This window comes from Cynocephalus volans, chromosome 1 (genome assembly GCF_027409185.1).
Source record: "Cynocephalus volans isolate mCynVol1 chromosome 1, mCynVol1.pri, whole genome shotgun sequence".
Classification (NCBI taxonomy): domain Eukaryota; kingdom Metazoa; phylum Chordata; class Mammalia; order Dermoptera; family Cynocephalidae; genus Cynocephalus; species Cynocephalus volans.
In genome coordinates this window covers 189,521,356-189,549,261 of record NC_084460.1, presented here as the reverse complement: position 1 = coordinate 189,549,261, position 27,906 = coordinate 189,521,356, and the positions used below count along the sequence as shown (strand labels likewise).

The window sequence follows — 27,906 nt, the reverse complement described above, 5'->3', positions numbered from 1 at the left end:
CGCGCATGACGTGCCATGCTCTGTGACAAGCTCAGCTCCGGGATGCAAACGCGGTGCAGGCCCACCCCGAGCAGGTCACCTGCAGGTGAGAATGTCCTGGAACTTGACGAAAGTCTGTGCGGTGATGTTCAGCTCGTAGATGACGGAGTTGATGACGTAGGAATCGTTCTGCACCTGCACTTCCACATCATAGCTGTGACTGTTGGCAACAGCAAGGAAGATCCTCTCCCCGATGTGGAATACTTCCCAGTCTGCAGCGCCGAAGGTCTGGGGCAAAAGCAGAAGGGCAGAAGTGTGAGGGGATGGAGCCATCCTCTGACACGCCTGTGGACCCCATTCCCAGCACAGACGTGAGTGCCATGCTTGGCCCATACCTACCCGTGTGAGACCTTTTTAGCAATCTGTGCCTCCCTTCCCATGCCCCATGCTGCTGTCCTGCCAGGTCCATCTGCTACACCACCTCTTCCAGGGAGCCCTCCCTGATTCCTCCAGTCCTGGCTCTGAACGCCAAAGCAATGTCTAGGAACCACTTGTGCTTCCTCCTGCCTGCTTTCCCTGACTTTGGAATTTGGCTGAAGTTTTCCTTTGATGCTACAGACAGAATCCCACATCTGGGTTCCTGTGCTTGTTTTCCCTCCATAAATCATCTACTACCCTCGAGAGTGCAGTATTCATGGGGCACCAGAGCTGAACTTTTATACCAGTGGTGAGCTGCAGAGTCTTTCCCACCAGCCTCGAGCTGCATGAGCTGATTTGCATGTGGGGCCCAGCATCTCAGGGATAATCTAGACCCAGCCCCTGGGTCTGAGCCCTGAAGAGAGAACGCCAGGCAGAGACTCAAGGAGACACTTTCCAGGAAACTTGGGGCAGTGGCAGGGAGGAGGCCCCACTGGGCCCTGCGGGAGGGCAGCACATGGCTTGGGCTAGAGTTAGGAAAGAGCATGGCAGCAGTGTGGCAGTGTCTGTGGCTGACGGCGAGTGTACAAACACTCCAGCAGGACCCCACACCAGCTCGCAAGGGCTGTGCTGTCTCAGCTTTTGCATCAGCAGAAAGGGGTTAGTGTCATTAAGTCAACCCTATCTGTTCCCATAGGCTGTACACTCTGCACTGAATCGTCTTTAAAATCTTGCCTCTTGACTTTCAGCTTCTGTTACTGGTGGAGAAACTTACACAGATGCTACTCGACTTACAATGAGTTTACGTCTGATAAACCCATTGTCAGGTCAAAAAATCAAGTCTAACCACCATAAGTCAGGTCCATCTGTGTTAGCCTGACCCTTCTGTTGATGACAATTGCAAACTGTGCATGAAATCCTCAAAAAATATACACAACTGTTTCCAGGTTCTGGAGAATGGCCCGAAGCAGATAGAGGCTGGAGAGGATACAACACTTGAACAAAAGCAATCACTGCGTGAGACCTACACTCATCCAGTCCTTCCTCTGACCACACTCTTGTCCATGTGGAACCTGTGCAAGGCTGCAGTCTGGTTGGCCAGAGGACCCAGAGGTGAGTGTTTGGAGCTTCCAGAGTAGCTAGAAATTGAAAAGAATACCCCAAAAGGAGAGAACCACAAGAGGGGAGCCTAATATCCCCACATGAACTCCTCCCAAATCCTTATCTAACTCCTGAATTGTACAAGGATTAAGATTCCAAGGAACCAAAGACAAAGAAAAGCCTTAAAGAACTGATCAGAGATTTAAACAGCTGCCCAGTGCTGGGGAGACAGCTTGGAGTTTGAGTCACACCAAGTTAGAGGAATTTGGAAAACACTTTGGGATTTCCAACAAAACCTCAGAAAGGCTTTGGGAGTAAGGATCATGTCCCAGGACTGAGGAATATTGCCTAGGACTAAAAGCAAAACTGAATTAGACACATCAAAACAAAGTCTAAAACCAAGCTTCCAAAGGCTAAGGTGATCATCCATAACTTACAGTCTTGTTAGAACACTACTCAACACTCCTTAGAGGAAGAGAACAGGATATATAGTTTCTACACTGTATAATCATCGTGTCTGTTACACAATAAGTAATTACTAAGCACAGGAAAAAAACAGGCAAATGCGATCCAAAATCAAGAGGAAAAAACAGTACATAGAAATAGACTGGTGCAGTGCAAATATTGGAATTAGCAGACAGACTTCACAATAACTATGATAAGAATCTATAGGGCAAGATGTATATAGTCAGCAATAAGATGGGAACATCAGGAGAGCTGAGAAAACTCTGAAAAGAACCAAATGGAAATCCTTTAACTAAAAAGTACAGTGTCTGTATTCATAAATTTATTGGGTGGGATTAAGAGCTACTCGGACAATGCAGAAGAAAGAATCAGTCAATAGAAATTGACTGCCAGATAGGTCAATAGAAATTATCCAAACTAAAGCACACACACACAAACAGATTATAATAATAATGAACAGAGCCTCAACGACCTGTGGGATAATATAATATGGTCTAATACACATGTAGTTGGAGTCACAGAAGGAAAGGAAAAGAGGGTGAGACAGAAAAGCACATTTAAGTAAATGATGGTTACGATTTTTCCAAATTTGACTAAAAATATCAAACCACAGATCCAAGAAGATTGGAGACCCTAAGAAGAATAAATACAGAAGAGCCATACCGAGAGACGTCATATTCAAATAGCTGAAAATAGAAGGTAAGGAGAAATTTTAAGAGTAGCCAGAGGAAAAAAGACACATTCAATAGAGGATAGCAATGATGCCAGTAACACTTGACTTCTCATCCAAAACAATGGAGACTGGAAGTCAACAGAAAAAAACCTCTAAAGTAGCTGAAAGAAAAAAGCGTGGACCTAGAATTCTACAACCAGCAGAAATACCTTTCAAAAACGAAGGTAAGATAAAGGATTTCCAGATATATCAACAAAATGAATTGCCAGCAGATCCGCTTTATAGAAACACTGAAGGAAGTGACTCAGATTGCAGAAACATTGAACCAGATGGAAACAGTAGAAAACGTGCCCTGGAAATGGTATGTGGATATATGAAGACAACTGATGACTGACTTTAAAGAAAAAATGTTGACAAATTGTGGATTATAAGCATAAGTGGAGTATGATTTTATATATGCACATAATAGCATGATGGGTGGGAAGGGATAAATAAAATCATACTGTTGTAAGGTTATTACATATACATAAAGTAGTATAATATTAATTCAAAATAAACTGTAATGAGTTATATATATATATATATAGAGTAATTACTGGAGCAACACATTAAATTAATACAGAAAAGAGGAGATAAAACGGAAGACTATGTATGTGACAAGGGACTCATATCCAGAATATATAAAGAACTCCTACATATCAGTTATGAAAAGGCAAAAAAAAAAAAAATTAAATAAAATACAGGTGAAACACTTGAATAGACATTTCACAAATGATAATATAGGAAGCCCAAGCACATGAAAAGGTGCCCCAAATTACTAGTCATCAGGGAACTGTAACTTAAAACCACACGGAGACATTACTTCACGCCCAGTGTCTAAAATCAAAAATACTGGCAAAATCAGAAGTCGGAAAGAATATGGAGCAACCGGAGCTCTCACACATTGTTTGTGGGAGTGTGTGAAATGGTACAACCATTTGAAAAACTGTTTAGCAATTTCTTCAAAAGTTAAACACTTATGACCCAGAATCCATGCCTAGGTTTTTACCCAAAAGAAAGAAAAATCTAAGTCCACAAAAAGCCTTGTATGAAAATGTACTCAGTAGTTTTATCATAGCAGTCAAAAGCTGGAGACAGGTGTCAACAGCAAGAAAATGGGAAGACAAGTGGCTATATATTCATGCAACAGAGTATTAATCAGCATAAAAGAAACAAACTATGTATATATTCAACAATATATAATACATACGGTATGATGACACTTATTAGCAGTGTTATAATAGGAAAAACTATTAAATAGTCACAGAAATCAGCTGTGGTTGCCTGGTGGGGGCAGGGACTTTGTACTTGCAGCTTCTGAAAGTGTAAGCAATAAATTTCGTTTTCTTATAAATTACCCAGTTCCAGGTATCTTGTTATAAGCAACAGAAATAGACTAAGACACTGGTAAAGTGTTATTTGTGGGTATGTCTGTAAGGGTGTTTCCAGAAGGCACTAGCATTTGCATCAATGGACTGAGTAAGGGAGATCTGCTCTCAACAGTGCAGAGGAGTGTCAAACACTCTGTTGAGAGCCCAGATAGAAGAAAAAGGCAGAGGAAGAGCAAAATTGTTCTGTGCTTCAGCCGGCGCTCCTGGGCCTGCTGCTTGCAGGTGGCAGATCATGGGACTTCTCAGCCTCCATAGTCGTGTGAGCCAACCCCTACAATAAATCTCTTATATAGCTCTATATAATCTATTGGTTTTGTTTCTCTGAAGAACCCAAATACAACAGGTAGCTTTTCAATTTTCTAGCTGCTAGGAAAATTGGAAGGGGATAACTAGATCCAGAGAGCTGTGTTCCATGGCCACTTCCTAAGAAAACATCTGTTTTCCATATTTTAGGCCAGCATTTGGGACAAATTCCTTGGCTCTGTAACAGCAGTACGGCGCCAAGGGCAGGAGCTGGTGTCCACATTTGTGAAGGGCACCCCCCCATGAGGCCACCGCATGCCCTGCAGGAACTAGGAGACCCCTGCATGTGGGTAATAGTTGGCTCCCCACTGCGTGCAGATGGTGCCTCCCCCACTGTGTGTCTCGAGATAATGCTCAGGGCTGGGTTCCACCAGGTCTCTGCTGTATGGTTAAAGAATTGAGCTGGGGTACAGGGATGCCTACAGCCACACAGTGGCTGAGAGCCCTGCCAGTTCTCCAGGCTCAGGATCCAGCTGCTTCCCTTGGGACACTGTGCATCTTGGAAGCAGGTCGTCACTGCACTGTCCCAGGCTGTCCTGCCTGGGCAGAGCCAGGTCCCACTGTGGGATTGCTCCTCAGCTGGGCCAACAGTGGCGTCTCTTCCCAGGTTCACCCCATGCGAGGTGAGAGCCTCCTGCCAGGGACGTCTTGTGTCACCCAGAGGCTGTAGGTAGCAGCTCTGAGCCCACGTGCAGCAGTAACCTTGGAGGATGTGTTCTGCACACCCCAACCGTGAGGGTCTGGCTCAGATGTCCCGGGTCTGATGGGCAGGTCAGTGAACTTCCTTGCCCATAAACTCAGGATGGTGCTGCCCACGTCTCTGGTCTCCCTTCCCGGCACAGGCCTGGCTATCTGGCACAGCTGGGCACCTGGGAAGGGGCCGCTGTGCAAATGAGAACAAGACTGGGGGTAGGCTGGTTACACACTGGTTAGCAAGCAGTGTGTGACACAACATCAAACATTTGCATCCCCTCAGGCTCTGGGCCAATATGAAGGTGTCCCCTCCATGCCCAGCAGAGGGCGGTGTTGCCTGGTCAGCCTGAACCAGGCGGCCACAGGAAGTCATCCTCTGTGTCACTTCACAGGGTCCCAAAGCCCAAGCTGCTCTAGAAAGGGACCCAGCACAGGCCGGAGCAGTGTGCAAGGGAGTTTAAGCTGAAAGAATAAGAATCACACCGGGACCAGGTCACCTGGCAGCCACTGAACCATTGGCGGGGCTGGGAACTGGCTGAGGCCCTTCTGGATTCTCCTGGCCTCTCCTGACCTGCCTGTGAAGTGCGACTATTTTTATTTCCTGGGAACAGCTGCCCCCAGGGCCACCCCATGTCCTCCAAGTGGACTCAGTGGCACTCAGGGCCTGCAGGACCCCACACACATATGGAGGGTTCCACACAAGCCAGTTCTCTTAGTGGAAAAGAAACAGTTGTCAGACTGTTAATCACGGGCTCCTCCTAACCCTGTGCTGAGGAAGCTGAGGAAGTGCCTGTACACACATGCACACACACGTGCAAACACAAGCACACACATGTGCAAACACAGGCACACATGTGCACACACCTGCACGCACACATGCACATACACGTGAACACACAGGCACATGTGCGAACACACAGGCACACGTGTGCACACACCTGCACACACACATGCATGCACACTGGCACACACGTGCACACCCACACAGCACCCGTCTCCCCCACATCGCAGGGCCTCAGGGGCCTCCCCTCACTGCTTCCCACATGGAAGTGAGAAAGTGCCCCTCCCCCCCGGGGGGGGCTGCACCTGCCTAGGCAGCCGGTGTGCAGCCTGTGGCCACTGTCAGGCTGCTCCCAGATTCTAAGCACATTAGGGACTCATGGGGCAGAGAAGAAGAATCCCCACATCAAATAGCCCTGCCAAACCCATCCTGGCACCGGCTGAGGTGGCCAGGCACCTGCTGGGCTGGGCGGGCTCTTCCCGCCCTGCCTCTAAGTGGAATTTCCCCGGAGCCTGCCCTGCTGGCTCTGGCACAGTGCCAGTGGCTCGGGAGCACCTTGCTGGGATGATGATGCTTCCGGGATTTGGCAGCTAGAAGCACCTGGAGCCCCTGAAAGCTCCCTCGAGGGTGGGCAGGCACCTGGTAATCAGCGGATTAGTTGCTAGGCAAAGAGGCCCTTGCATTCCAGCTTTGATGGGGCAAAGAACGAGGACTTCCAGAACAAGAATGTGGTCTGGAAGTGCTGGGGAGTTGGGGGAGGCAGCTGCCCCACAGCGCCCTGGGGGGGACACTGGCAAACTCACTGGACAGTGGGCGAAGACCGGCAAGCGTGCCAGGAGGCTGCACTCTCCCCCAGGCCCAGCAGACCCTCCCAACCTTGCATCTCCCCTGAGCTCCCTACGCTGCTGCCAGCTCCTACGCCACAGAGGAGACAAAAGCCGCAGGGCACAGCTGCTGCATGGACAGGGTCCTCCTGCCCAGGCTCTGCCCAAGGGCCGGGCTGGCCCAGGCCATGCTGTCCTCAGAGCGATGCTCACCTGCACTTGCTCTCACATGTGGAAAAAGAGCTAGAGGCACACATGCGGTCTGTCTAACCTCCACGCTCCGGCCTGCACGGCTGCCTGTCCCCAAAGCTGCTCCCACCACAGCTCTGCCTAGGTGCCTCCTGCCCTACTGCTGCCATGGAAGTGCATGTGCACACATGTGCCCACGTGTGTGTGTGTGGCTGTGCTAGGGCATGTCTGTAATGAGCAGTCCCCCTGAAGTGGTGACTGCAGTTGTCCTTGTCACTACCCACAACTCCTTGCCACAATTCCCAAACCACAAAGCTCTGAAAGCTGCAAGACTCTGAAGCTGGCAGCAAACTCACTTAGAATTCAAGTCCTGCCTTGGTGGGTGAGACTGTTCACGGTTGCCACGGGTCCCGGTCAGCATGAATATTCGTACACGTGGCTGCAGACAGCGTCACTTGTGACCACGAGGCGCTGTTTCGTCCTTTCCAGGCATGTGGATGGAATGTTTGGGGTGTGGCTATGCTGTCTTTCAGGCCCCAGGGATTTGGGGATAGGACTATGGTCCTGTTATCAGTGTCATGGTGATACTGCAGAGCTCCAGGTGTCAGCAACCACACTGCACAAAAACATACCTTAGGGACTGGCCCCCAAGCCGCGGTCTGGCATGAGCATTCGGTGGGAACACGGTGGTGACAGGGATGGCTTCACCCCTGCCCTTCAGGGTCCTCAGTTTAAAATGGGGATATTGACGGTAGCAAGCGCATCAGATGAGATGGAAAATGTCTAGAACAAACAGTGCCAGGCACACAGGGAACCCTCCACAGTGTCAATGTAGGCCCTCTGGTGTGTGCACATATGTGTGTGTGCGCAAGCATGTACTGTGTGATGCCTTGTGTTTTCCTGCTGTTTCTAGGAATTTGGGCAGGAGGGGAAGGTAGTGCCTGTGTCCAGTCCAGGCTCTCAATCCAGCTTTTCTGGATTTTTTTTTTTCTGGACATTTACATTCTTAGTGGAGAGTAAGTTTTCAACAAGCCCACAGCTCCACCCACCAGTCCACGCACACCCACCAGCATCTCTGGCCAGCACCTGTCACCAGCCCCAGACTCAAGGTCCTTCCCGTGCACAACTGACTGCCCTGACTGGGGTCCCATGGGTGCCTCACATCTAGCCTGCCCCAAATCTCTGTGCTTGATCCTCATTTCTGCCAGCAGAACATATATCAGCTGGTCCTTCTGGACAGCAAATCCTGAATTGCAGTGAGGGGCTCCCTGACCCTCCTCCTCCCCTCCTGACCCACCCTCTCTATTCTGGAGTCCATTTTTGAGGACCATGACTATAGGCCCACAACCCTTCAGCGCAGGGGGCAGAAATTCCAGCAGCTGCAGGCTGGGTTTCCTGGGACAGAGCTTACTTCTGCTTTAGTCCAAGCTGGTGAGGCCTGGCCATTGGAACCTCAGTCTCTACCACTTGGAGGAAAGTTCTAGAATTCCTGGTGGGGGTGTGTGTGGAGAGACTCTGAGGGCGGAGCAGAGGAGTGCCTCCTCCAACTGTCTCTCCCTCAGGGCTGGTAGCCATCTTCCCACTCGCACCCACCCCTGGGTTTCAGAGTCCCAGCATGCCCACGGCTCCTCCTTTGAACCACTGAACTTACCCGCAGTGCCCTGGGAACGCCTGCCATGTGTTCTCGGGAGCAGCAAGTTTTGTGTGCACAGCTACTCAAACCCTACCTGCACCCCAGCCCTGACGGACCCTTCCAGAAAGGGCTCTTCTGCAGACGCCAGCGCCTCTCCACAGCACACACACACTTTCAAAAAGTCTTGGCTTTGCCTGCTTCAAAGCTCATGTTCATGAAAGATGTTGCAAAACTCAAACCAAACAGTAAACAAATTAAGACACCACCAGGACCTAAAAAGGATTTAAACACAATATAAAAAATGTTGGCAAAACATGAAAGTGGACTTTTGTGGGTCTTGAGGAATTATTAAGGTGTGAAGAAATGTGGCGGTGAAAGAAGACAGCACTCGGGTGGGTTCAGAGGAAGCCCACTGCACATGCGCTGTCCCAGCCGCCTGCCCAGGGGCCTCCTGTGGGCTCTTGCAGGACTTGGCAATGGTGGTGTCCCTGGCAGCCCACTCCCAGCTCCCAGAGTTCTGCTCCCAAGACATTTCTGCCCCGCAGGGCACCGCAGCCAGCTCTCTCTTGTGCCCTGTTGTCCTGCTCCAGCTCCTGCTCCTCTCCTGGGATATTTCTTTCAGGTAGAAGTCTACCACCCCCAGGCCTGCTCTCCTCTGGGTCACATGCTTGGGACCCTCCCTTTGGCTCAGGTGGCTCCGGTTCTGCCCCTCTGCTTCTGGCCTCCCTTCTGAGGATGCCCCGTGTGTATCCAGGACCTGCCTGTGGGTGGGCGCAGACCGAAACCGGATCTCAGATGCAGCCTTCTGGGCTGGGCTTACCTACCTCCCCCAACTGTCCTGTCTGTGTCTTTCAGCAACTGCATTCCACGAAGGCCCCCAACGACCTTCGAAAACAGACTGAGACCAGCAAAGCTCAGTGTCTTGTCCTGATGTCTTTTCAGGAAGAGCAGGCAGTCTGTCAAAGTGTTGAGCCACTTCACTGAGGGGATGAAACCCCCATGGTGGGAATAAGTGATGCCTCCTGGGTCATTCCTTCACAGGCACAAATCGGACTTTGGGCTCCATCCTAATGGTGCAGGTGTGGAGAAGGGGACTCGTGTGAATGCAAGGACACCTGTGGACAAACTGGCTCTGTTGCCTACCACTGTATATTCTCGACCAGGTGCCCCCACTTCGGAGCCTCTGTTTTCTCATCTGTGAATTAGGTCTGAGAAGGAATCACCAACTAGCTGAGCACGTGCAGCCGCAGACCTCCTTCCAAAGATCTCTGAAAAGCTTTTCAATGCAGGAAGACAAGAAAGACTGCCATCAGCAGAAATCCCAGGGGTTCCAGAATGAGACTGTTAGGAATGGAGAAAAACTTGCCCCGAGCTCCAGGTAGGGGGTCAGGACCATCGGATCTTGTTTAACTGGGAGCGCCAGCCTAATTGCACCTGGGCTGGGTACCTGAAGGATGAGCTGCAGGCAACCATCTCTCTCAGGGAGTCCTTCTGGGAGGCTCCTCTGACTCCCAGTGGGTGGCTTTCAGTGTCTCTTCTTTACACTCACTGTGCCGGGCGTGGCATGAAGATGTGGGGCCTCTATCTTCCTTTACCTCTCCCTCCAAACCACGCTGGTTGTACCTGTACTAATAAATTCCAACATACGTGGTAAGTGCTGGACCCTGGACAAATTCCCCAGGCTTTGGTCACAGGGTGATTCTAAAAGCGAGACCCCATGATCAGCACTCACATCGTCCTGGCCTTACGACAAGGGCGAGGCTATAAAACCACATTTCTCAGTGGTTTCAATGGTGTGATGACTACATACCACCTCTGGGACATTCCCGTGCACAGGTCAGACTCTCCTTCCACATTTAAAACCACAGCACCTGTCCCCTTGCTTCATACTTGGACCCTGCAATCCATGCACAGTTCACTCTGCAACAAGTTTCTAATTGTCCCTTCCTCTGTACCTCCCTCCCCTCTCTGCTTCCTCCTTTCTTTTTCAGAGGAAGACAACACGCTGTCCCTGCACGTGAGAGAGCCTGCGGCCTCTTCCCATCCTTCTGGGTCCAGGAGCCCCATTGCTCTGTTCCTCGGGGTGTACCTTGCTCTCAGACCACTTGGCAGCTGCACCACCCAGATGTCACTGCCGACCTTCTCTTGCCCTGTGTCTGTGCCCCTATGGGATGCTCTCTAGAACAGACACTGGCTCTCATTCTGGAACTTTCCTGGAGCCCACCTCTGGTGGTTGGAACCACCACTTTCAGCCCTGACTTCCGGCATCTGGTTGACTCCTGTGTATGCAGATGCACAAATCAGGGACACCATCTCCTCCAGTGGCTCCCTACATTTCCCAGTGTCCCATGCAGCTAGGCTGGGTCATGTGATCAGTGCTGGCCAATGGGCTGTGAGAACAAATCCAGCTAGGCTGGGTCACATGACCAGTGCTGTCCAATGGGTAGTGAGCACAGGTGAGCTAGATTTGGGTCACGTGACCAGTGCTGGCCAATGAGCTGTGAGCACAAGAGAGCAGAGGTCCAGCTAGGCTGGGTCACATGACCAGCACTGGCCAATGGGCCATGAGCACAGGTGAGTGCAGGTCAGCCTGTTCCTGCTGCAGCCACCCCCAATGACCTTCACATGAGCAAGAACTAACTTGGTGTGGTGGAAAGCCACTGATGTACAGCAGTGCGCTGCAGTGGTGGCGTCCCTCATCCTCCCAGTGCACTGTTAAGCACGCTACGTGGACTCTCTCCTTCAGAACACTGAGCACATCCCTCCACCGTCACACACTTCCATGGCTGCTGTTGAGATCTCTGAGGACACTGCCGCCCCTTTCTCCCCTCTCTGCAAGGTCTTGGGGATTTTGTCCCTGGTGTCCGTGGGTTTCTCCACCATGGCTGTCTGTGTATCTTGCCTTCCTCAGTCTCAGCGTCCTTTCAGTCTGAAGAGGCAGGCATCCAGGCTCAGGAGATTTCCTGGGAGGTCTTCTTTCATAGTTCTGTCGCTCTTTTCTCCCTCTTACCTTTTTCTAGAACTCTGGTTGGCCAGGTTTTGGATCTCCTGGATTGATTCTCTGTCTCTTTTCTTTTTCTTCCACACTCAGGAAGATTTCCTTAACCTTATTTTCCAATTCTGTTAATAAATATCTTCTTTTAATGCCAGCAATTGTATTTTTAATATCCAAAGACTCTTCTTGTTAACAGCATTCTGTATTTTATTTTATAAATGCAATATCTTCTTGAATACTTCTGAAAATAATTACAATTAAAAAAAATTCCTTTCTGTTTCTAGAACCAGCTCAATTTCTTTCAGCATGAGTATATATATTTATTTTAGCCTGACTCTTTCAGGTTTCAGGCTTTTTGTCAAACATCCAGAGACCCTTAGTTGTCTGTTTATATTTAATGGCAAGGATGAAAGTTGGTGGCATCTGCAGCTGGTAGGCTGTGTTTTGGGGAGCTGGGGCATCCAGTTTTGAACCTAGATGACATGCCATGAAGGCATTTATAGATTGGCCTTTTGTTGTGTCATACCTTCTTGCTCAAATGCAGGAGAGTTAAGATGATAATCTCCAAAATGCACTCTCCAACCCACAGCAAGAATTCTCTCTCTTGTCCCATTTTGTGATTTAGAACACAGGGCTTCTGGGATAGCAGCCTCTCCATGGTTTGACAACCCTATCAGACGACCTTACCTGGTTGACCAGAAAGCACTTGCTGTGCCTTTTATCCAAGGTGCACAACTCTGCTGTCAAGACACCACAGAAGTCTGCTCCCCTTTCCCTGAGCTCGCCTGTTAGATACTTGAAAATAATCACCTGAGTCATCTTTCAGGATGAAACCTTCAAGTCCTTAATTGTTCCTCATGTGAAATATTTCAAATCCCTTCATGACCCTGGCCAATCTCCTTGTACACTCTCTGGTGTGCTAGGGCTCCAGATGTGTGAGCCCTGAGCCAGCCGAGTGCATGTTCACCTCAGGGCATCCCGTAACCCTGATGATGCACATAAACAATTCAGAGCCCAAGGTGCTTCCAAATAAACTGCTGTCAGCCTACCCGCCCTCATTCTGCAACCATGCCCAGGCCTTCACGCAGCCCTGTTACCACTGCTCCATGTCATTGACTGTATTGTTAGTCTCTGCCCTTGCTTGTCAAGACCTTCTTGGCAGTCCTGGTTCTATACTCTGTATGCATGGCCCCTGGCCCTCTGGGCCCCCAGCCTGTAGACACCTGTGCATCTCCAACCTCACAGGCTTTGCAGATCGGCAGACCCCAGCTGAGCCCCACGGCCAGGCTAACCCATTACTGAGTGCTCCCTGTTCCTTTTCAAATCAGCCGTACGCACACCAGCACATTGTAATCCAGCCCAAGACGTCTGTGTGGCTTTCCAGAGGACTCAGCATCCCTAGGCATCATGGCAGTAATGAGCAAGTCATAGGAACTTGTGTTCAACTCTGTCTGAGACCTTGCTGAACCAAGCAATGGGCCATACTGCCTGGGTCCGAATCCAGCTCTGCCATGGGCAAGTTCCTTAACTTCTCTGTGCCTCAGTCTCCTTGATGTAAGAGAGGACTTGTGAGAGTGTCCACCTCACAGGTGGCTGTGGGAAGGAAGCAGGAGGACACTGGCAAAGCTCTTGGCTAGCGTGCTTCACGGAGTCACTGCTCAGCAGGTGCCCACCACCCCAGGTGGGCACAGACGCAGCCCTGTCCCCAGTGCACTGCTCTCTTCCTGCAGGAAGCTCGAGGCCACTCTGCGCCTCCCAGCTCATGGCAGGCTCAGTGCTCCTTCAACAGCGCCCGCGGGTGTTCCTCGCTGCTGCTCGCCGGGTGACCACGGCAGCTGCCCAACAGCTCCCTGTCCCTGCCCCACAGCCATCAGTGAGGCGGCTCTAGGATCCGACTCGCATCACATTTTGCTTACACCCTTTGGCACCCCCAGGTCTCCTCCCCACCTGCCCTCCTGGCATCCCGACATCTCCCTGAAGGTTCATCTATCCTGCCCTTCCCCACTGGACTGTGAGCACCCTAATGACAGGGTTGCGGTCATCTTGTTCTGAGGTGCTCCCAGCCTTGCGGCAGGGCGCCCGTGCGACTCTCTGCGTGAATGAAAGAATGGGCAACATTAGCCTGCAAGACGGGTCTCGTGAAGCAGCCGGCTCTCAGTCCCTCACAGTGCTGGCTGCCTGAACTGCATCTTCCTCCCTTCTGTGTTGGAACCCATTCCTGTGTGTGCTACCTCCAGCCTCACTCTAACAAGATGGTATTACGGAATGTTCTAGAATGCCTTCAATCATTCCAGCCATAAAGCCCCCACCCACCCTTTCTGTACAGCTTCTTGTCTAAATGTAGGGGCAGCTTAGCAAAGCTCTGACTGCTGTTCCCATTTTCCTGGAGACCCTGACAGGAGGGTGGGGTCAGGGCATTAGCCTCTGGTGCAGTGTCCCCTGCTGTACACAGAGCCTCTCTGGGACACGGCACACAGCAGTAGCCCACTCGGCAAGAATGGCCCCATGCATCTCACTGCTTCAGGGTGCAGAAGGCCCTGAGGACATTTCTGCTGCGCAAGTGAGGCACCAGGTCAGCAGACAAAAGAGACTCTGGAAGGACACAAGGGAGGACTAAGTCTCATGTTGGCAGCAACATCCTCTGGATTTGGATTTCAGCAAACAGAGAGGGAATTCTAACGATTCCATACCTTACAGGCAAAAGCCTCTAAGCTGCTCCCTCCCAGGGAGACTGGATGTGTGCAGAGGCAGCCAGCTCCTGGCCCTGTGAGCCAGAGAGGGGCAGACACGTGCCGTGCTGTGCCCTGCCTGAGCCCTGCCTGCATCCTGCCTGCTCCCCCATGTCCCACCTGTGCCCCCTGTGCCCCTGCCTGCACCCCACCTGCATCCTGCCTGCACCTCTGCTTCCCCTCACATCTGGAAGGACAGGCACCAGGTCTCAGAATCAGGGCCCAGGGCCAGTGCACTCCTGGCCTTTGCTGGGCCCTCCTTGCCCATGTCACCCATCTCCAGTGGGCACTCGCTGCAGACCTGAGACTGCAGTGACGGGTGCAAGGTGAGGAGCAGTAGAGAACATAGCTTACTGGGAAGGACTGGAAGAGCTGGAAGGAGCCGAGGAGCCGGATGTACAGGTGGGAGTGCACCTTGGTGGAGGTGCCGTTGAAGGTATTGGCCACCACCAGGAATGAGTAGGGCCCCACGGTGAAGAACTCCCAGTCATAGGCGCCAGAGGTGGCGATGGTCTGGTTGGCCTCGAAGAGGCGGGTCTGTGGGTTCCATTTGTAGATGACGCTGTCAATGTTGTGGTTGTCACCTGGAACCAAGGGGCAGTGCTGGGGCAGGGCCCTACCATGGCCCTAGCAGAACCAGAGCCTACCTGATAGCCTCACCCTCACCCTGTTCAGTCCAGTTAAGGCACCAACGGCCACTCTGGACATGCCCTGCTCACCTGAGCTCCATCCACCCACCCTCCCTCTTGGCCCCTCGTGGGACCACCCCCTGCCTGTGGGCCTTCACAAGAGCCGTTCCAAGATGAAAACCCTCGGGCGCTCTCACTGCCTTCAGGACAACTCCAAACGTCTCACTGTGGCCTTCTTGAAAGTGGAACCCCCTTGCCTTCCCCAACTTCCCAGCATCCCCTCTGCTCTCACTGTCCCTTCACCCTCCCACACGCTGTTCCCTCTGTCTGGAAGCCCCTCCCTGAATGATCTGCCCTTGAGCGGGTGGCTGGGGGGCTCTTCCCAGGGCCTGCCTGGTGGGCATGGTCTCAGGTGAATGCCTGGCTGTGGAGCCCAGGGAGGGCTGGGTCAGAGGAACCCCCAGGATGGGCAGCAACCTCAGACCTAGTCCACCCCTCAAGTTACAGGACAGGGAGGACTTGCTGGCGGCCACTCAGGGCAGAAGCCTGGCCAGAACCAGCTCCTCTGAGGCCTGCGCTTTCCACCACCATTCTAGAGCATGCTCAGAGTGGACAAGCCTGGTGTCAGGGAACAAGGGCATGGGGGGCTTCCAGCCCCCATCCTTGCATGCTGCTCCCCCCACCCCATGCTGGCTGGCTCTTACCCTCTCACGAACACTAGCCAGGCTCCTCCCAAACGAGGACGGAAGCCCGTGGGCAGTCATGCCGGGAGTGGGGCTTCTGTGCTGGCACTTCTGTGGGCAGGTACCCCGCAGGACCCCATCTGTCTGCCTTACCCAGACAGGTGAGGAGGCGGCCGTGCCGGCGCCCACCTGTGCTCACCCCTGCACGCTACTGTCAGAGAGCTCACTCCCAGGAAGTGGGCTGGGTGTGACTTGTTATCTCTTAAGGAGATGCACATTCACCCTGCGTGCAATCGTGCTCCACTCCTGGAGTGGTTTCCTTCCATGTCAAAGGCCACACCTGCCCTACCTTCCCGGTGGTTGGCCACAGCCAGGAAGTGCTCCCCGTCCACCTCAAAGGCCTCCCAGTCGCGAGCGCTGTGGGTGGCAATCCTCTGGTACAGGGTGAATTTCAGCTTTCGGTGGCTCCATTTGTAAATGACAGAAAACTCCTGACCCTTTTCATTTGGTTCAGAATTGGCCACAGCCAGGAAGATCTGAAAGAGAGGAAGCCAGGTCAACTTGGCACCCGCTGGCTCACTGCCAGGGGTCTGCTGCTGAAGGTTTCTGAACACCAGCATCTCTCTCCAGTCCACGTGCTATCCCAGTGGTGCAGGCTGGTGGCTGGCTCTCCAGATCCGGTGATTACGTTCATTAGGACCCTTAAAATGTCTGCATTCTTCAGCCCATTACTTCCACTTCTCTATCTGAAGGCAAAAGACAATACAAGACTCCCAAATTCAGGAAAAGCTTTATGTGCAAAACGTTCTTCGTAACCTGGATGAATGCAAAAACATCTTAGTCACCTGCCCACCCACAGTAAGAATGTGGTTCATCACGCAATGGCACACCCTGGTGACACCCATGTAAGACACGGAGATGCCCGACGGGGCGACACATCAGGGCACAGCCCCACACAGCTGTGTGGTTACAGCAGGGCGGGAGGCAGGTGTGCTGTGCATGGACCACGTGCCTGGAGGCAGGTGTGCCAAAGGAAAAGCGTATTCACTCAGGTGAGGGGACAGAGTATTTTTCCCCTTGTTGTCCTGAACTTCCCAATTTTTCTTTGATGTAAAGTTATCGTTTTTTACAATGAAAAAATAAAAACTTTAAAACGTCATCAACCAAAAAAAAAAAAAAAAGAGCTCGTTCATTCTGCACACTGGATCTGGATGCAGCTGGCACCATGTTGGACTGTAGGCAGCAGGTGAGTAGCTGGGCCTGGTCTGCTCGTTGTTTTACCCTGGTGTCTAGCAAGGGCCTGGCATGCTTGGCACATCCTGTGGGGTGAGCGGATAGCTGGAGGACGGGCATGATATGTCATCTCTCAGACGTTGCCATTTGGATCTCGGCTGTAGGAGGAGCTGGGAAGGAAAATTCTGTCCTTCCCGTTGTGACACTGACAACCCCATCAGACCCAATGCCTGCAGACCCTCTGCTCAGTCCAGCCTGGACTGAAAGGGGCTGCCTGCCTGCCTGCCTGTGGGGTCTCTCACCCATGGCCTCCTTGGGCCCGGCTGCTGCCAGCTGCTTGGACATCCTGTGTCCTCAGTGTTTGTGCAGTGAGAAAAGGAAGGATCGGGAATGTAGGCCTCCTATTTCCATTCTGACATAATTTTGCCTTTTTGACTGGCTCAGGAAAAATGATCTCAACAGGTTTCTAATTCAGTAATGTTAGGTCTACACAGAACTGAGAGAACTTTAGAAATGATCTTGTCTTCTGTTCTGAGGGAAGCCCAACAGCCTTTCTCAAAGCCATATTCTGGATTTAGGGTTGTAGCCTAATGTAGATGACTTTGAGTGCCGTTTACAGCCTGAACGAGGTTTTGAAACCACGAAACACGTTTACCTGTAGAATCTATATAAGGAGCCCCAACCTTTGGACTCTGTGGGTTTTTCCAAGTTAGAAAGGATGGAGAAAGTCACCAAATGCAGACTTGCCTTCTTCCCGATGCTGAAATGTCTCCAGGACTGTGCTTGCTGTGTGGGGAGGTTCTGATACGAGACAAACTTCCCATCGGTCCACTTGTAGATGGCGGACGTGGTCTCCCGATTGGCTGTGGCTACAAAGAGCCCCACCTTGGGGATGCCGAACACCTCGATGCCCAGGGTCTCCGAGTTGGTGAGCAGGCTCTGGTGCTCCTCCACGTAATCCAGTCTTTCTTTGGCTTATGAGAGAAATATTGTGACTCGGTTAACGCCTCTGGGGTGGAAGCCCAGATCGATCCTCTTGGGAGTGAGATCCCCAGATCCCCAGGCCTCAGTCACGGCTCCCGCAGCCTGAGCCTTGGGGGTTGGTTTACACAAAGGTAGTTGCCTGGGAGCCTCGTTTTACCCTCACAGGAACTTCTGCCAAAGGAAGGCCACACGTGTAGAATGTGCCAGTTGGAACTTGCTGTGGACTGGCTGCCCATCCAGCCTCACTGAGACTTAAATCCCCACTCTAACTGTTGAGAAGGTGGGAAATCCTATTATGGTAATTGAAAGGTGGGGCCTTGAAGAGGTGATTGGATTGTAGGACCATGCTGTAGTGAAATGGATTAAAAATAGTGGTCAGGGGCGTGGTTCTGAGGACTTTAAAAGGAGAGTGTAGGAGGAACTGTCCCTCTCTCTGCTCCACCACTTTCTGCCATGTGTGATCCCTGGGTCACTGTCACCACCACCAAGACCCTCAACAGATATGTTCCCTGGACTTCGGGCTTCCAAGCCTCAGAAACTGTACGCAATAAATGTCGTTTTCCTTATAAATCACCCAGTTCCAGGTATTTCTGTTATAAACAACAGAAATGGACTAATGCAGAACCAGCTGCCCCTTCCTGCGATAATCTGTCTGGGGCATCTGTCCAACCTCTACTCACCTTTCCCACAAGCTGGAACAGACTGTTGAAAGGCCTTGCTGTAAAAATAATACCGTGAGGTTTTTGGCACCATGTCTTATCTGTGATCTAGTGGTCAGGCAGGGTGTGGGCAGAGGAGGTGGCAAGGAACCCACGAGGGGTGGCCTCTGGGGCCCTGTGCTCCCAGCTCCTACATTCTCCTTCCTGTAGTTTGGGAAGAGGTGCTGAGGGGTGTCCAGCCCTGCCAGCCCATGTGTCATGCCCAGGACAGCACGCATGTCCACACTGCGTGCACAGGCTGGTGCTGCTTGTGTGGATCAGTTTCCTGTCTGGAGTGACACCAGCTCTGAGCAGAGCTCTGTGGCTGAAGAGCGCTCGGTTCTGGGGACGGCAGCATCTGGGCTTGCCTGGGTGTGCCAGTCGCTGCTTGTGTATTAGTGTCATTACAGGTGGTCCCGCTCACTCTCAGGAGTGTCCAGCCTGGATGACCAAGCACGTGGTCACCTGCAGATGGCCAGGGCTGTCTATTCTTTGTAATCTCCCCTTCCCACGTCATGAGGTGCCACTGCCAGTGTCCCGAGTCCCCGGAGTCCCTGCCTCACCTGCTAACACGGAGACCCACTCACTGCCGACACACAGGTACAGTCCCTTCTGGCTGGCGTCAAACCAGAACTGGGCATCCTCCACCTTGGTGCAGGGTGGCCGGGATCCCAGCGTCACTTTCAGGCCAGTCTCTGAGGGGAGACCAGGAGGAGGAGTGTGTGGTGGGTCCATGTCCCCTGGAGGGCACAATGAGGAAGGTGGCCCCCCCAGACCTGTGGGTGGCCCAGGAGGACAGGTCGCAGTGCAGGTGGGAGCAGACATCAATGAAGGGCGTGCAGCAGGGCACTGCGACACTGGCTAATGGCAACCTGCCCCATCTGCTCCAAAAAGCACGGACTTCTGCCCTTGGATCTGAGGGACCTCAGGTATTACCCGCTGCTTTGTTCTGCTCTCAAGATCTATTCCTTGCTGGCTCAGGCTTACCTAAACTCCAGTTTTGCTTGGTTCTGTGGCATTCTGACACTTCTAGTGTTACACCTCATCTTGGGTCAAGCACAGACGTCCCAATTATGCCACTTCTCAAGTGACCAGCTATGTCGTGTGACACAGTAAATCAGAAGGGCTGGATGTGCTCCAGGTGGGGGCTCCCCTGACTTGTGACCTGAGAACCACAAGGCTCTGAGAGGCACGGCTGTCCTCACCTCTCCTTCCAGGGGCCTCAGAGAGGAGGGGCAGGACATGGGGGGAGTGCATGGGGGGAGGGGTCAGACTCTCCAGTAGGGAGTGAGATACAAACAGTTAATGCTGGAACTCCACACTGCAAAAATGCAAATACAAACTAGAGAGAGCAGAAGCCCCTCTGGGTGGGTGGGTGGGTGGGGGTGTCACAGCGAACAGAAGTGTGTCAAGAGTCAGGGTCCTGACCAGGGCTGGGCTGAGGTTTGGATGATGTCTGAGAGAGGGATGGTGAGAAACAGCCTCAAACGCTTCCCTGGGAGGCAAAACAGGGCAGCAGGGATGTCGGAAGTCTCAGGAGAAAGAAGACATTCTAAATCTGCAATGTCTGCCATTGGTCTGGGGGACCCCAGGAAGGGCGAACAATCTGTTGAGGGCACTGTCTGGGCAGTGGCTGGATGGCCACCACAGTGGACAACACTAGCCTGTCTGGTGGCGCTGTCAGGCTTCCCAGGCAGGGTCCCGAGCATTTTCCTGGCCAATTTGACAGACACTGTGCCAACAAGAGGAGCAAGTGCTGGGAGCCTTCGCTTTGTGCCGAGGCTCTCAGTGTCTGTCATCAGCGTGGGGGGCAGGTGGCCTCACCTACTAACCATAGGGATATTTTAGCACGTCGTTATCTTCTGGCCTCCCCGGGACACCCAGCAAGACCCGCGGGATGGACAGCACAGCAAGCTGGGCGTTCTTGCTGGGACACAGCCTCGGGGTGGCGTCTGAGCCTGGCAGCAGGACCAGCTGCCTCACCAAGCCCTGCAGAGAGAGGGGCAGCTCATTCAGTCCCTGCTGGTGCTGAGGACCCCTGGACCCCAAAGGGAGGGTGAGGGTGGGGAGTCTAACCTTCTGTACAGCTAGCAGTGAAGTCTGCATGTTGGTTACGGGGGAGGCCGTTGGGAGCAACAGTGGAGAACTGTAAACTGTTCTAAGGTCGTTAAACCATGGAAGGGATTTTTCATGTGGACTAACTTACAGTGCTCATCCATCTGTCTGTCCCTCCATCCATCCATCACCCATCCATTATCTGCCTGTCCATCCGTCCTTCCATCCATCCGCCCATCCATCCATCCATACATCCATCTGCCCATACACCCGTCCACCCCTCCATCCATCCATCTATCCTTCCATCAATTCATCCATTACCCTTCCATCACTGTCTGTCCATCCATTTATCTGTTCCTCCATCCATCAATCACCCATCCATAATCTGTCTGTCCATCCATCCATCTGTCTGTCCCTCCATCCATCCATCACCCATCTGTCATCTGCCTGTCCATCCGTCCTTCCATCCATCCATCCATCCTTCCATCCACCATCCATTCATCCATCTGTGCCTCTATCCATCCACCCATCACCCGTCCATTCATCCGTCTATCCATTCCTCCATCCATCTCCAACCATCTGTTTGTCAAACATGCCATCAATAAATATTCATAGAACACCTACTCTCAGAGCAGGGTAGACAAGTCGTGAGCACACACACAGCGGCTCTGAGGGTGCTCAGTGCTCCTGAGAAAAGACAACTCGGGAGGGGCCGGGAGCGGGCATAGTCTTAGAGTTGGGGCAGGCGTCCATGGTGGGAGGACACGTGGGCAGGGACCTGAGGGGTCAGGGAAGAACATGCTGGGAGGAGTGGACAGTAAGCACAGAGACTCTGCTGTGGTAGAGACCCCCGTACCTTCATGCTCCCCTTCCTCATTCTGCACACACCACAAGCGGTTAAATGAGAGCATCAAGACGACAGGCCCATGGGAAGGCCCGCTGCGAGCACTGGTGTTGGAGGGTGGCGGGCGGCCCCCCATGCTTACCGTGAACAAGCCTTTGGCTCTTCTCCGGCTGCCAACGAAGAAGCGAGCTCCTTGCACTGACAGGGTGGCCGGGAAGGGCACATCGGCCATTCTGAAAGCAGCAGAGGACAGTTTTAGGGCCAGAGGAGAGCAAAGTCACACCCATTTGCTCACAAAGGAAAGGGAGCAGACCCCACATGAGAAGTGCACTAGTGTCCTGGGGCTGCAGTGACAAGGGACCACAAACAGGGTGGTTTAAACAGCAGCAGTTTATTCTGACACAGTCCAGAGGCCAGAAGTCTGAAATCAGGGGTTTGGCAGGGCGGCCCTTCTCTGAAGGCTTCAGAGGAGGATCCTCGACTAGTGCAGTTCTGGGTGGCATCAGGTGTCCTCACTCGTGGCTTCACATGGCCTCCTCCCTGAGTCTATGTCTCTGTTTCTGTCTTCTTAAAAGAACCAGTTACACCAGAGCAGAGCCCACTTTATTCTAATACAACCTCATTGTGACTTGATCTGCAAAGATCCTATTTTAAAGTAAGGCCACATTCACAGGTACCAGGTGGACATGAATTGGGGGGGACACTTCACCCTAGGATAAGGGTCTTCTGCAGAAGCACTTGGGGAGGAGGTGCACCTCCACCTTGTGATGAGCCTCCTCCAGCTGCCCACCCTCCACTGAACTCCCACACTGTCACCTGGCCTGGGGAGGTGGGACAGATGGCTTCAAGGCAGGAGAGAGGAGCCTCGCTGGTGACCCACGAGGGTGTCAGGAGGAGTTGGTCTTGACATGGGAGTGGAGGCTGAACTCTGGAGATGGGGTGCAGCGTGTGCTCTCCAGAGGGAATGGTGTGGCTAGAGCCTCTGGGTCGAAAAACAAGGGTGTCTTCAGGGCTCAGCTCTGGGCCGTGATGCCACGTCCCTTGTAAAGCACCTGCTCCTCCCAGCCTCTGACCTCGGTGAGGCCAGCTCCTGAGCTGCGGTCCCAGAAGGTTCCCAGGCTTCTCAGTCCCTGAGCCCTGGCCTCCACCCTCTGTGACAGAGCCCATGAAGCCCAAGGGCCTGTCTTCTTCTCTGACCACAGTCCACTCCAGCCGAGGCCTCAGCCTCCCATGGCTCAGCCTCCTGTGTCCTCCATTTCAGAGCTGTCTTTGTTGCCTGATGGCAACTGACTCTGTCAGGAGGCCTTTCTCTGGGCAGCCTCACGAGGGGCCAGGGCTTCGAGTCTGGCCAGCAAGGGGGTGCAAAGCAAGGCCCTGGAGGGCACAGGTGGGAGCTGTGGCCAGGCGCCCTTGGCTGGGCCTCAGGCCATGGGGTCTGCAGTCCTGCTCCCCGTGGCTGCTCCTCCTGGAGAAGCAAGCACAGCGATGGGACCCTGCCTCGGAAAGCCTCATTTCCCAGGAAGTCCACTCCTAAAACCATCCTGCAGAAAGCTCCTGATCACCATGCCTTAGACCCTCAGTCTTCCTCCTTTCTGCCGATGAGTTGGGTGATGCTCTTGCAGGCCTTGGGCACTGCTGTCCCGTCTTCCATTCCTAGGTGCTCGGGCAAGCTGTGCGGCGGGTCTTGTTCAAGGCACGGAGGAAAATTAAAAGCTGGCTTATGACACGCAGCATGTGTTTTACAAACAGGCCTATGCGCAGCCTATTACCCACCTGGACTGGATGCCCCCTTCAGCCCAAATCCCAGGGCATCAGCTGACCCCTCGGGTCTCCCCAGTATCTACTCCAGCTCTCAGACCCTCCTGCCCTGCTGGGACCCAACCTGGACATCTCGCCCCCGGCCCCCCACCCTGACCCCTTAGAGGTTAAAGGGCAGAGATGGTATCTGACCCTGCCTGGGCCCTCTGGGCAGTAACCAGCCCCAGCGGGCAGCTCCCATGTGCCTTCCTCCACCTGAGCCATGACCAGCTGGCTGCCTGGGCCGGGGGGCTTTGCTTACAGGCCAGGCCCACACTGGTCACTCGGAGGGGCTGGTCACAGTGCATAGCACTGCAACCCCAGCGTCCTGGTACCTACATGTCCACGGGGAAGCCACAGTCCGTGGTGAGGGAGAAGGATCCTTGAGACACGGCCAGCACCAGCGTGTGCCACTGGCCGTCCATCAGGGCAGGGCTGCGGAAGGACACGCGGGTTTGCCAGGCGCCGGCCGCGTCCTCGCGCAGGAACAGGAGGTGCAGCTGCGTGGGCGAGTACCTCAGGCCAAGCAGCAGCGCGTCGCTCTCCTCCGCCACCAACGACAGCAGGTACTCGTTCCTCTGCGGAGAGCGGGCGTGAGGCTCCGTGCTGGGGAGCAACGCGGTAGAGGAGGGGCGGGGCTGAGAGGGATGGGCGTGGCTGATAGGAAAGGGGCAGGGCTAAGGAGCGGGGCGGGGCTAAAAGAAGGGCCGGGCTGAGTGGGGGTGAGGCTCGGGTAGTGGGTGGGGCTGGGGAGGGGCGGGGTGAGTGGAGGAGAGGGGCGGGGCTGAAGGGGTGGGCGTGGCTAAGAGGAGCAGGGCGGGGCTGAGAAAGGGGGCAGAGCTAAGAGGAGAAGAGTGGGGCTAAGCGGGTGGGGCCGGGCTAGAGGAGAGGGGCGGGCCGATGGCCGGCCCCAGGGCGGGGCTCAGTTGTGGGGTCGCAGAGGCACCGTGACACGCACGAGGTTGGTTACTATGCAAAACCCAGGAAATAACACGTGTTGGCGAGGATGTGGAGAAACTGGAACGCTTGTGCCCTGTTGGCGGGAATGTAAAACGGTACAGCCACTGTGGAAACAGTGTGCCAGTTCCTCAAAATATTAAACTTAGAATTACCACATTATCCAGCAACTCCACCTGTGGGTCTGTACTCAGAACAACTGAAAGGGGTGTTCACAGGCCCATGTTCATGTCAGCACTATTCACAATAGCCCAAACGTGCAAGTGTCCACGGACAGAGAAAGAAACTGGTCTGCCGGTACAATAGGATGTTATTCAGCCATAAAGGGAAGTGCTGACCCGTACTGCACCATGGATGGACCTTGAGGACATCGTGCTAAGTGAAATAAGACAGTGAGACAAATGCTGCGTGATTCCACTTACATGAGGTCCCTAAGTAGTCAAGTCCACAGAGACAAAAGTAGAGCAGAGGTTACCAGGGGCTGGGGGCTGGAGGAATGGGCAGTCATCGTTTAATGGGGACCGACTTTCAGATGGGCTGATGAAAGGTGCTGGAGGTGGTTGGTGTTCATGGCCGCACAATTTTGTGAATGGGCTTAATGCCACTGAGCTGTGCACGTGGAAATGGTCCAGATGGTAGATATTATGTTCTGTGTATTTTACCACAGTTAAAAGAAACAAAAAGAAACGCAGAGCCTACCAAGATCGTTACCTCAAACTCTGCCTTCTTATGCAACAGGCGTTAGGTACAAACGACGAACACCTGATTGTACTTATTTGCAATTTAGATTCCATTAAGTCCTAGCCTAGTAGCCTAACCTAATTAAAACGTAAATAATTTAGTGATTGAACCTGAAAGGTAACGCAGATTGAAAACAGTTACAGAGCACGTGTGCATGTGTGTATACATATATCTTTGTCCCTGCAAAACTGTAAGCCAAATTCCATGTAACCATTTTTCTAAAGAAGTTAAAAGCCTCCCATTGTCTTTATATTCAATTAATGTCCAATTTAGCGAAATTCGCTTGTCCCAGCTTGAGTCACATTGCCCCCTGGCCCTTCTAGGAGCAGAGGGGATGACTCAGCTCTTTCGGTTTTTGTGGTGGGAGTGAGGTCGCCACCTGGACATACCTTCCACCAAAGAAAACTTTCCTATGGGGACTTGTGGAGAGTGGGTGTGGTGCTTAGAAGACAGGAAGTGACAAAGTGAGGACAGACCCTTCCAGGGCTGGCCAGGAACATTAGAGTGCTCACCAGGGCAGGGCAGGGAGCTGGGGAAGGTTCTGATGCTACAGCCAGAGAATCACGGGTCAGGCAATCTCTTCCCTGCCAGGTTCACATCAAGGGCACAGGCCCGGGCAGGACTGAGCCTTCCTGGGTGTAGCCATGAGTGCTTCCCTTGTCCCACCCAGAGGAGTTAGGCCATTGTCATTGTAACTTCTAGGATAAGTCATTCATTCCTAGAAATATTCAAGTCCGAAGGAGACTGACATCTGCTTAAAACCATGTGTCCCCAATGAGCGACAAAGAAAGGAGAGTCAGATGATCAAGGTGAATTTATTGGGGAGCCCAATGAGGTACAACAGGTTGAATTCAAGGTCAGAAGCAGAGAAACCAGGAGGGAAGGACATGTGACCAGTCAGTTGGGGGTACCTCCTGGGAGGCAGGAGGGAGAGGTCACCTCAGCGCAGTGGACACATGAGGGACCCCATCATCAGGTGGTAACAGCCACCAAACCCAGGTCAGGACCAGACTGAGGGAGTTGTGAGGGGCATAGCTGTGGGGTGGGACCTCAGCTCAGCTGGCCCTGGAGAGACATGTCCCGTCAGCAGCTGGACTTCTAGCCTGACTAGAGGCTGCAGCAGGCCGGGCGGGAGCACGTGGGGCGGCAGAGCAGGGACATGCAGGAAGCTGGGCGGCAGCAGCTGGACTGGCAGGATGAAGCGGGGGTACAGCGGGAGGGGACAGGCATGCAGCAGGCGGTCCTGCACACGGGGCGGCAGAGGAGGGACATGCAGGAGGAGGGTCTGCAGAGGGAGGAGGGGCGGGGGCTGAGCTGGCCGCACGAGGGGGCTGGGCAGGGGGCGGCCCTAGAACAGATGGGCACACGGCACACGGGCTTGCAGCAGACAGGCACAGAGCAGGCCTGCTGGCAGGAAGAAGAGGTGCAGCAAGAGGGCTCACAGCTAGACTGCTGGCAGCATGAAGAGGAAGCCCCAGAGCAGACGGGCATGCAGCACACAGGCTTGCAGCAGACAGGCACAGAGCAGACAGACACAGAGCAGGCCTGCTGGCAGGGGGAGGAGGTGCAGCAGGAGGGTTCACAGCTAGACTGCTGGCAGCATGAAGAGGCAGCCCCAGAGCAGACAGGCATGCAGCAGACGGGCTTGCAGCAGACGGGCTTGCAGCACGCAGGCTTGTAGCAGACAGGCACGGAGCAGGCCTGCTGGCAGGAGGAGGACATGCAGCAGGAGGGATCACAGCTAGACTGCTGGCAGCACGAGGAAGGAGTCTCTGAGCAGATGGGCACGCAGGAGGTGGGCTTATAGCAGATGGACTTGTAGCAGACAGACTTGCAGCAGACAGGCACACAGCAGTCCTGCTGGCAGGGGTAGGGGGTGCAGCAAGCCAACTCGCAGCTAGACTGTTGGCAGCATGAGGGCATGCAGGAGCTGGTGCAGACTGACTGGCAGGAGCTGGGCACACAGCTCACTGGGGTGTAGACAAGGGTCAGGCAGGGGGTCGGGGCGCAGCCACTGGACAGACAGCTGCTGGAGGTGCAGCAGGGGGGCTCGCAGCAGCTCTCTGGGCAGTCGTCCACCTGCCAGGAGTTGTCGGAACAAGCACTGGAGCAGACAGACATGGTGGATGCAGCCATGTGGGGTGGTGAGCTGGTTAGGGTGTGAGTGAGTGAGCGTGTGAGTGAGTGTGTGAGTGAGTGAGGTGCTCCGGGCAGACGGGCTTTTATATCTGGCCAAGGTGTGTGTTATTTTAGCCAGAGTCACAACGAGCCTTCCTTTTCCTTGTTGGTGTTTTGAGCTGGGTCCTGGGAGCCCTCATTAATTCTGGTTTATTTACACAGAAGAGTTTGCTCAGCCTGTGACTGAGTGGTTTGGTTGAGGGCTGGGTTGATTCTGTGTTTGTTCCTCTAGGCAAACATCTCAGGAAAAATAAGTCATCCTGGAGCCCCTGCCAGCGTACAGCCTCTGCTGTGCTGTGCTTTGGTGTTCTGTCGTGTTGCAGGTGAGGGCACGTGCAGCCAGCTCCCTGTTGTTTCCATACATGCATATACCACACAGCAATGCAGTCAGGGTAGACAGCATAGCTTTGTCCCCTCTAGCCTGCCACTCTTCTCCCTCTCCTTGGTTCTGTGAGCTTTGACATATATACAGAGTGCCGCGCCTTGCCCGCAGTGCTGCACAGGGGAGCTGCACCAGCCTCGAAACTTCCCTAGCGTGACCTGCCATGGGCAACTCCTCTTCCCTATCACATCTTCTCTGGAATGCCATGTAAATGGAACATTCAGTATGCAGAATATTGAGGGGAACCATACAGCACATGGCCTTTTCGGTCTGGCTTCCTTCTCTTAGCAAAGCGCACTTGGGAGCCATCCACGGTGCTGTGTGCATGGGCAGTTTATTTCTTCTCACTGCTCGGCGTTGTTTCACTGCATGGATTTATGGCGGTTTGCTTATCCACTCAGTGGGGGAAGGATATTTTGATTTTCTCCTGTTTTTGATGTTTATGGACAAAGCTGCTACAAACATTGTATGTACAGTTTTTTGCTCAATAATGACTTTTCATTTCTCTAGAGT

General features: G+C 53.2%; 2 protein-coding genes across 5 annotated transcripts in view; both read right to left on the bottom strand.

Annotated features, from left to right (window-relative positions):
• Positions 1-27,906, bottom strand: part of TSPEAR (thrombospondin type laminin G domain and EAR repeats) — a 147,902-nt gene that overhangs the window by 5,679 nt on the left and 114,317 nt on the right. Inside the window, exons 3-10 of the mRNA XM_063077935.1 lie at positions 23,475-23,713; positions 21,481-21,571; positions 20,272-20,428; positions 19,003-19,134; positions 17,505-17,731; positions 15,874-16,060; positions 14,567-14,796; positions 80-267 (exon numbers count right to left, since the gene is read on the bottom strand). Coding sequence (XP_062934005.1) covers positions 80-267; positions 14,567-14,796; positions 15,874-16,060; positions 17,505-17,731; positions 19,003-19,134; positions 20,272-20,428; positions 21,481-21,571; positions 23,475-23,713 — 1,451 coding nt within the window. The remainder of the gene's footprint in view (positions 1-79; positions 268-14,566; positions 14,797-15,873; positions 16,061-17,504; positions 17,732-19,002; positions 19,135-20,271; positions 20,429-21,480; positions 21,572-23,474; positions 23,714-27,906) is intronic.
• On the bottom strand, positions 25,941-26,969 carry LOC134377949 (keratin-associated protein 10-1-like). Of its 4 annotated transcripts, none has more exons than XM_063096797.1 (3): positions 26,661-26,969; positions 26,383-26,534; positions 25,941-26,118 (listed from the first exon to the last, which is right to left on the bottom strand). In XM_063096797.1, the coding sequence occupies exons 1-3, from the start codon at positions 26,967-26,969 to the stop codon at positions 25,941-25,943; spliced, it is 639 nt and encodes a 212-aa protein (XP_062952867.1). The 4 variants fall into 4 exon arrangements, with proteins under 4 accessions (XP_062952867.1, XP_062952859.1, XP_062952841.1 ...); XM_063096789.1 differs by having other exon boundaries at positions 26,242-26,593; positions 26,708-26,969; XM_063096771.1 differs by having other exon boundaries at positions 26,242-26,969.

What these genes read in the sequence shown, in the direction of transcription:
- LOC134377949 (XM_063096771.1), bottom strand. Translation starts at nt 26,969, where the DNA reads ATGGCTGCATCCACCATGTCTGTCTGCTCCAGTGCTTGTTCCGACAAC. An exon ending in TGCACCTCTTCTTCCTGCCA is followed by an intron (nt 26,119 to 26,241) that starts GCAGGCCTGCTC and finishes CTCCCTCTGCAG; the next exon opens with ACCCTCCTCCTGCATGTCCC.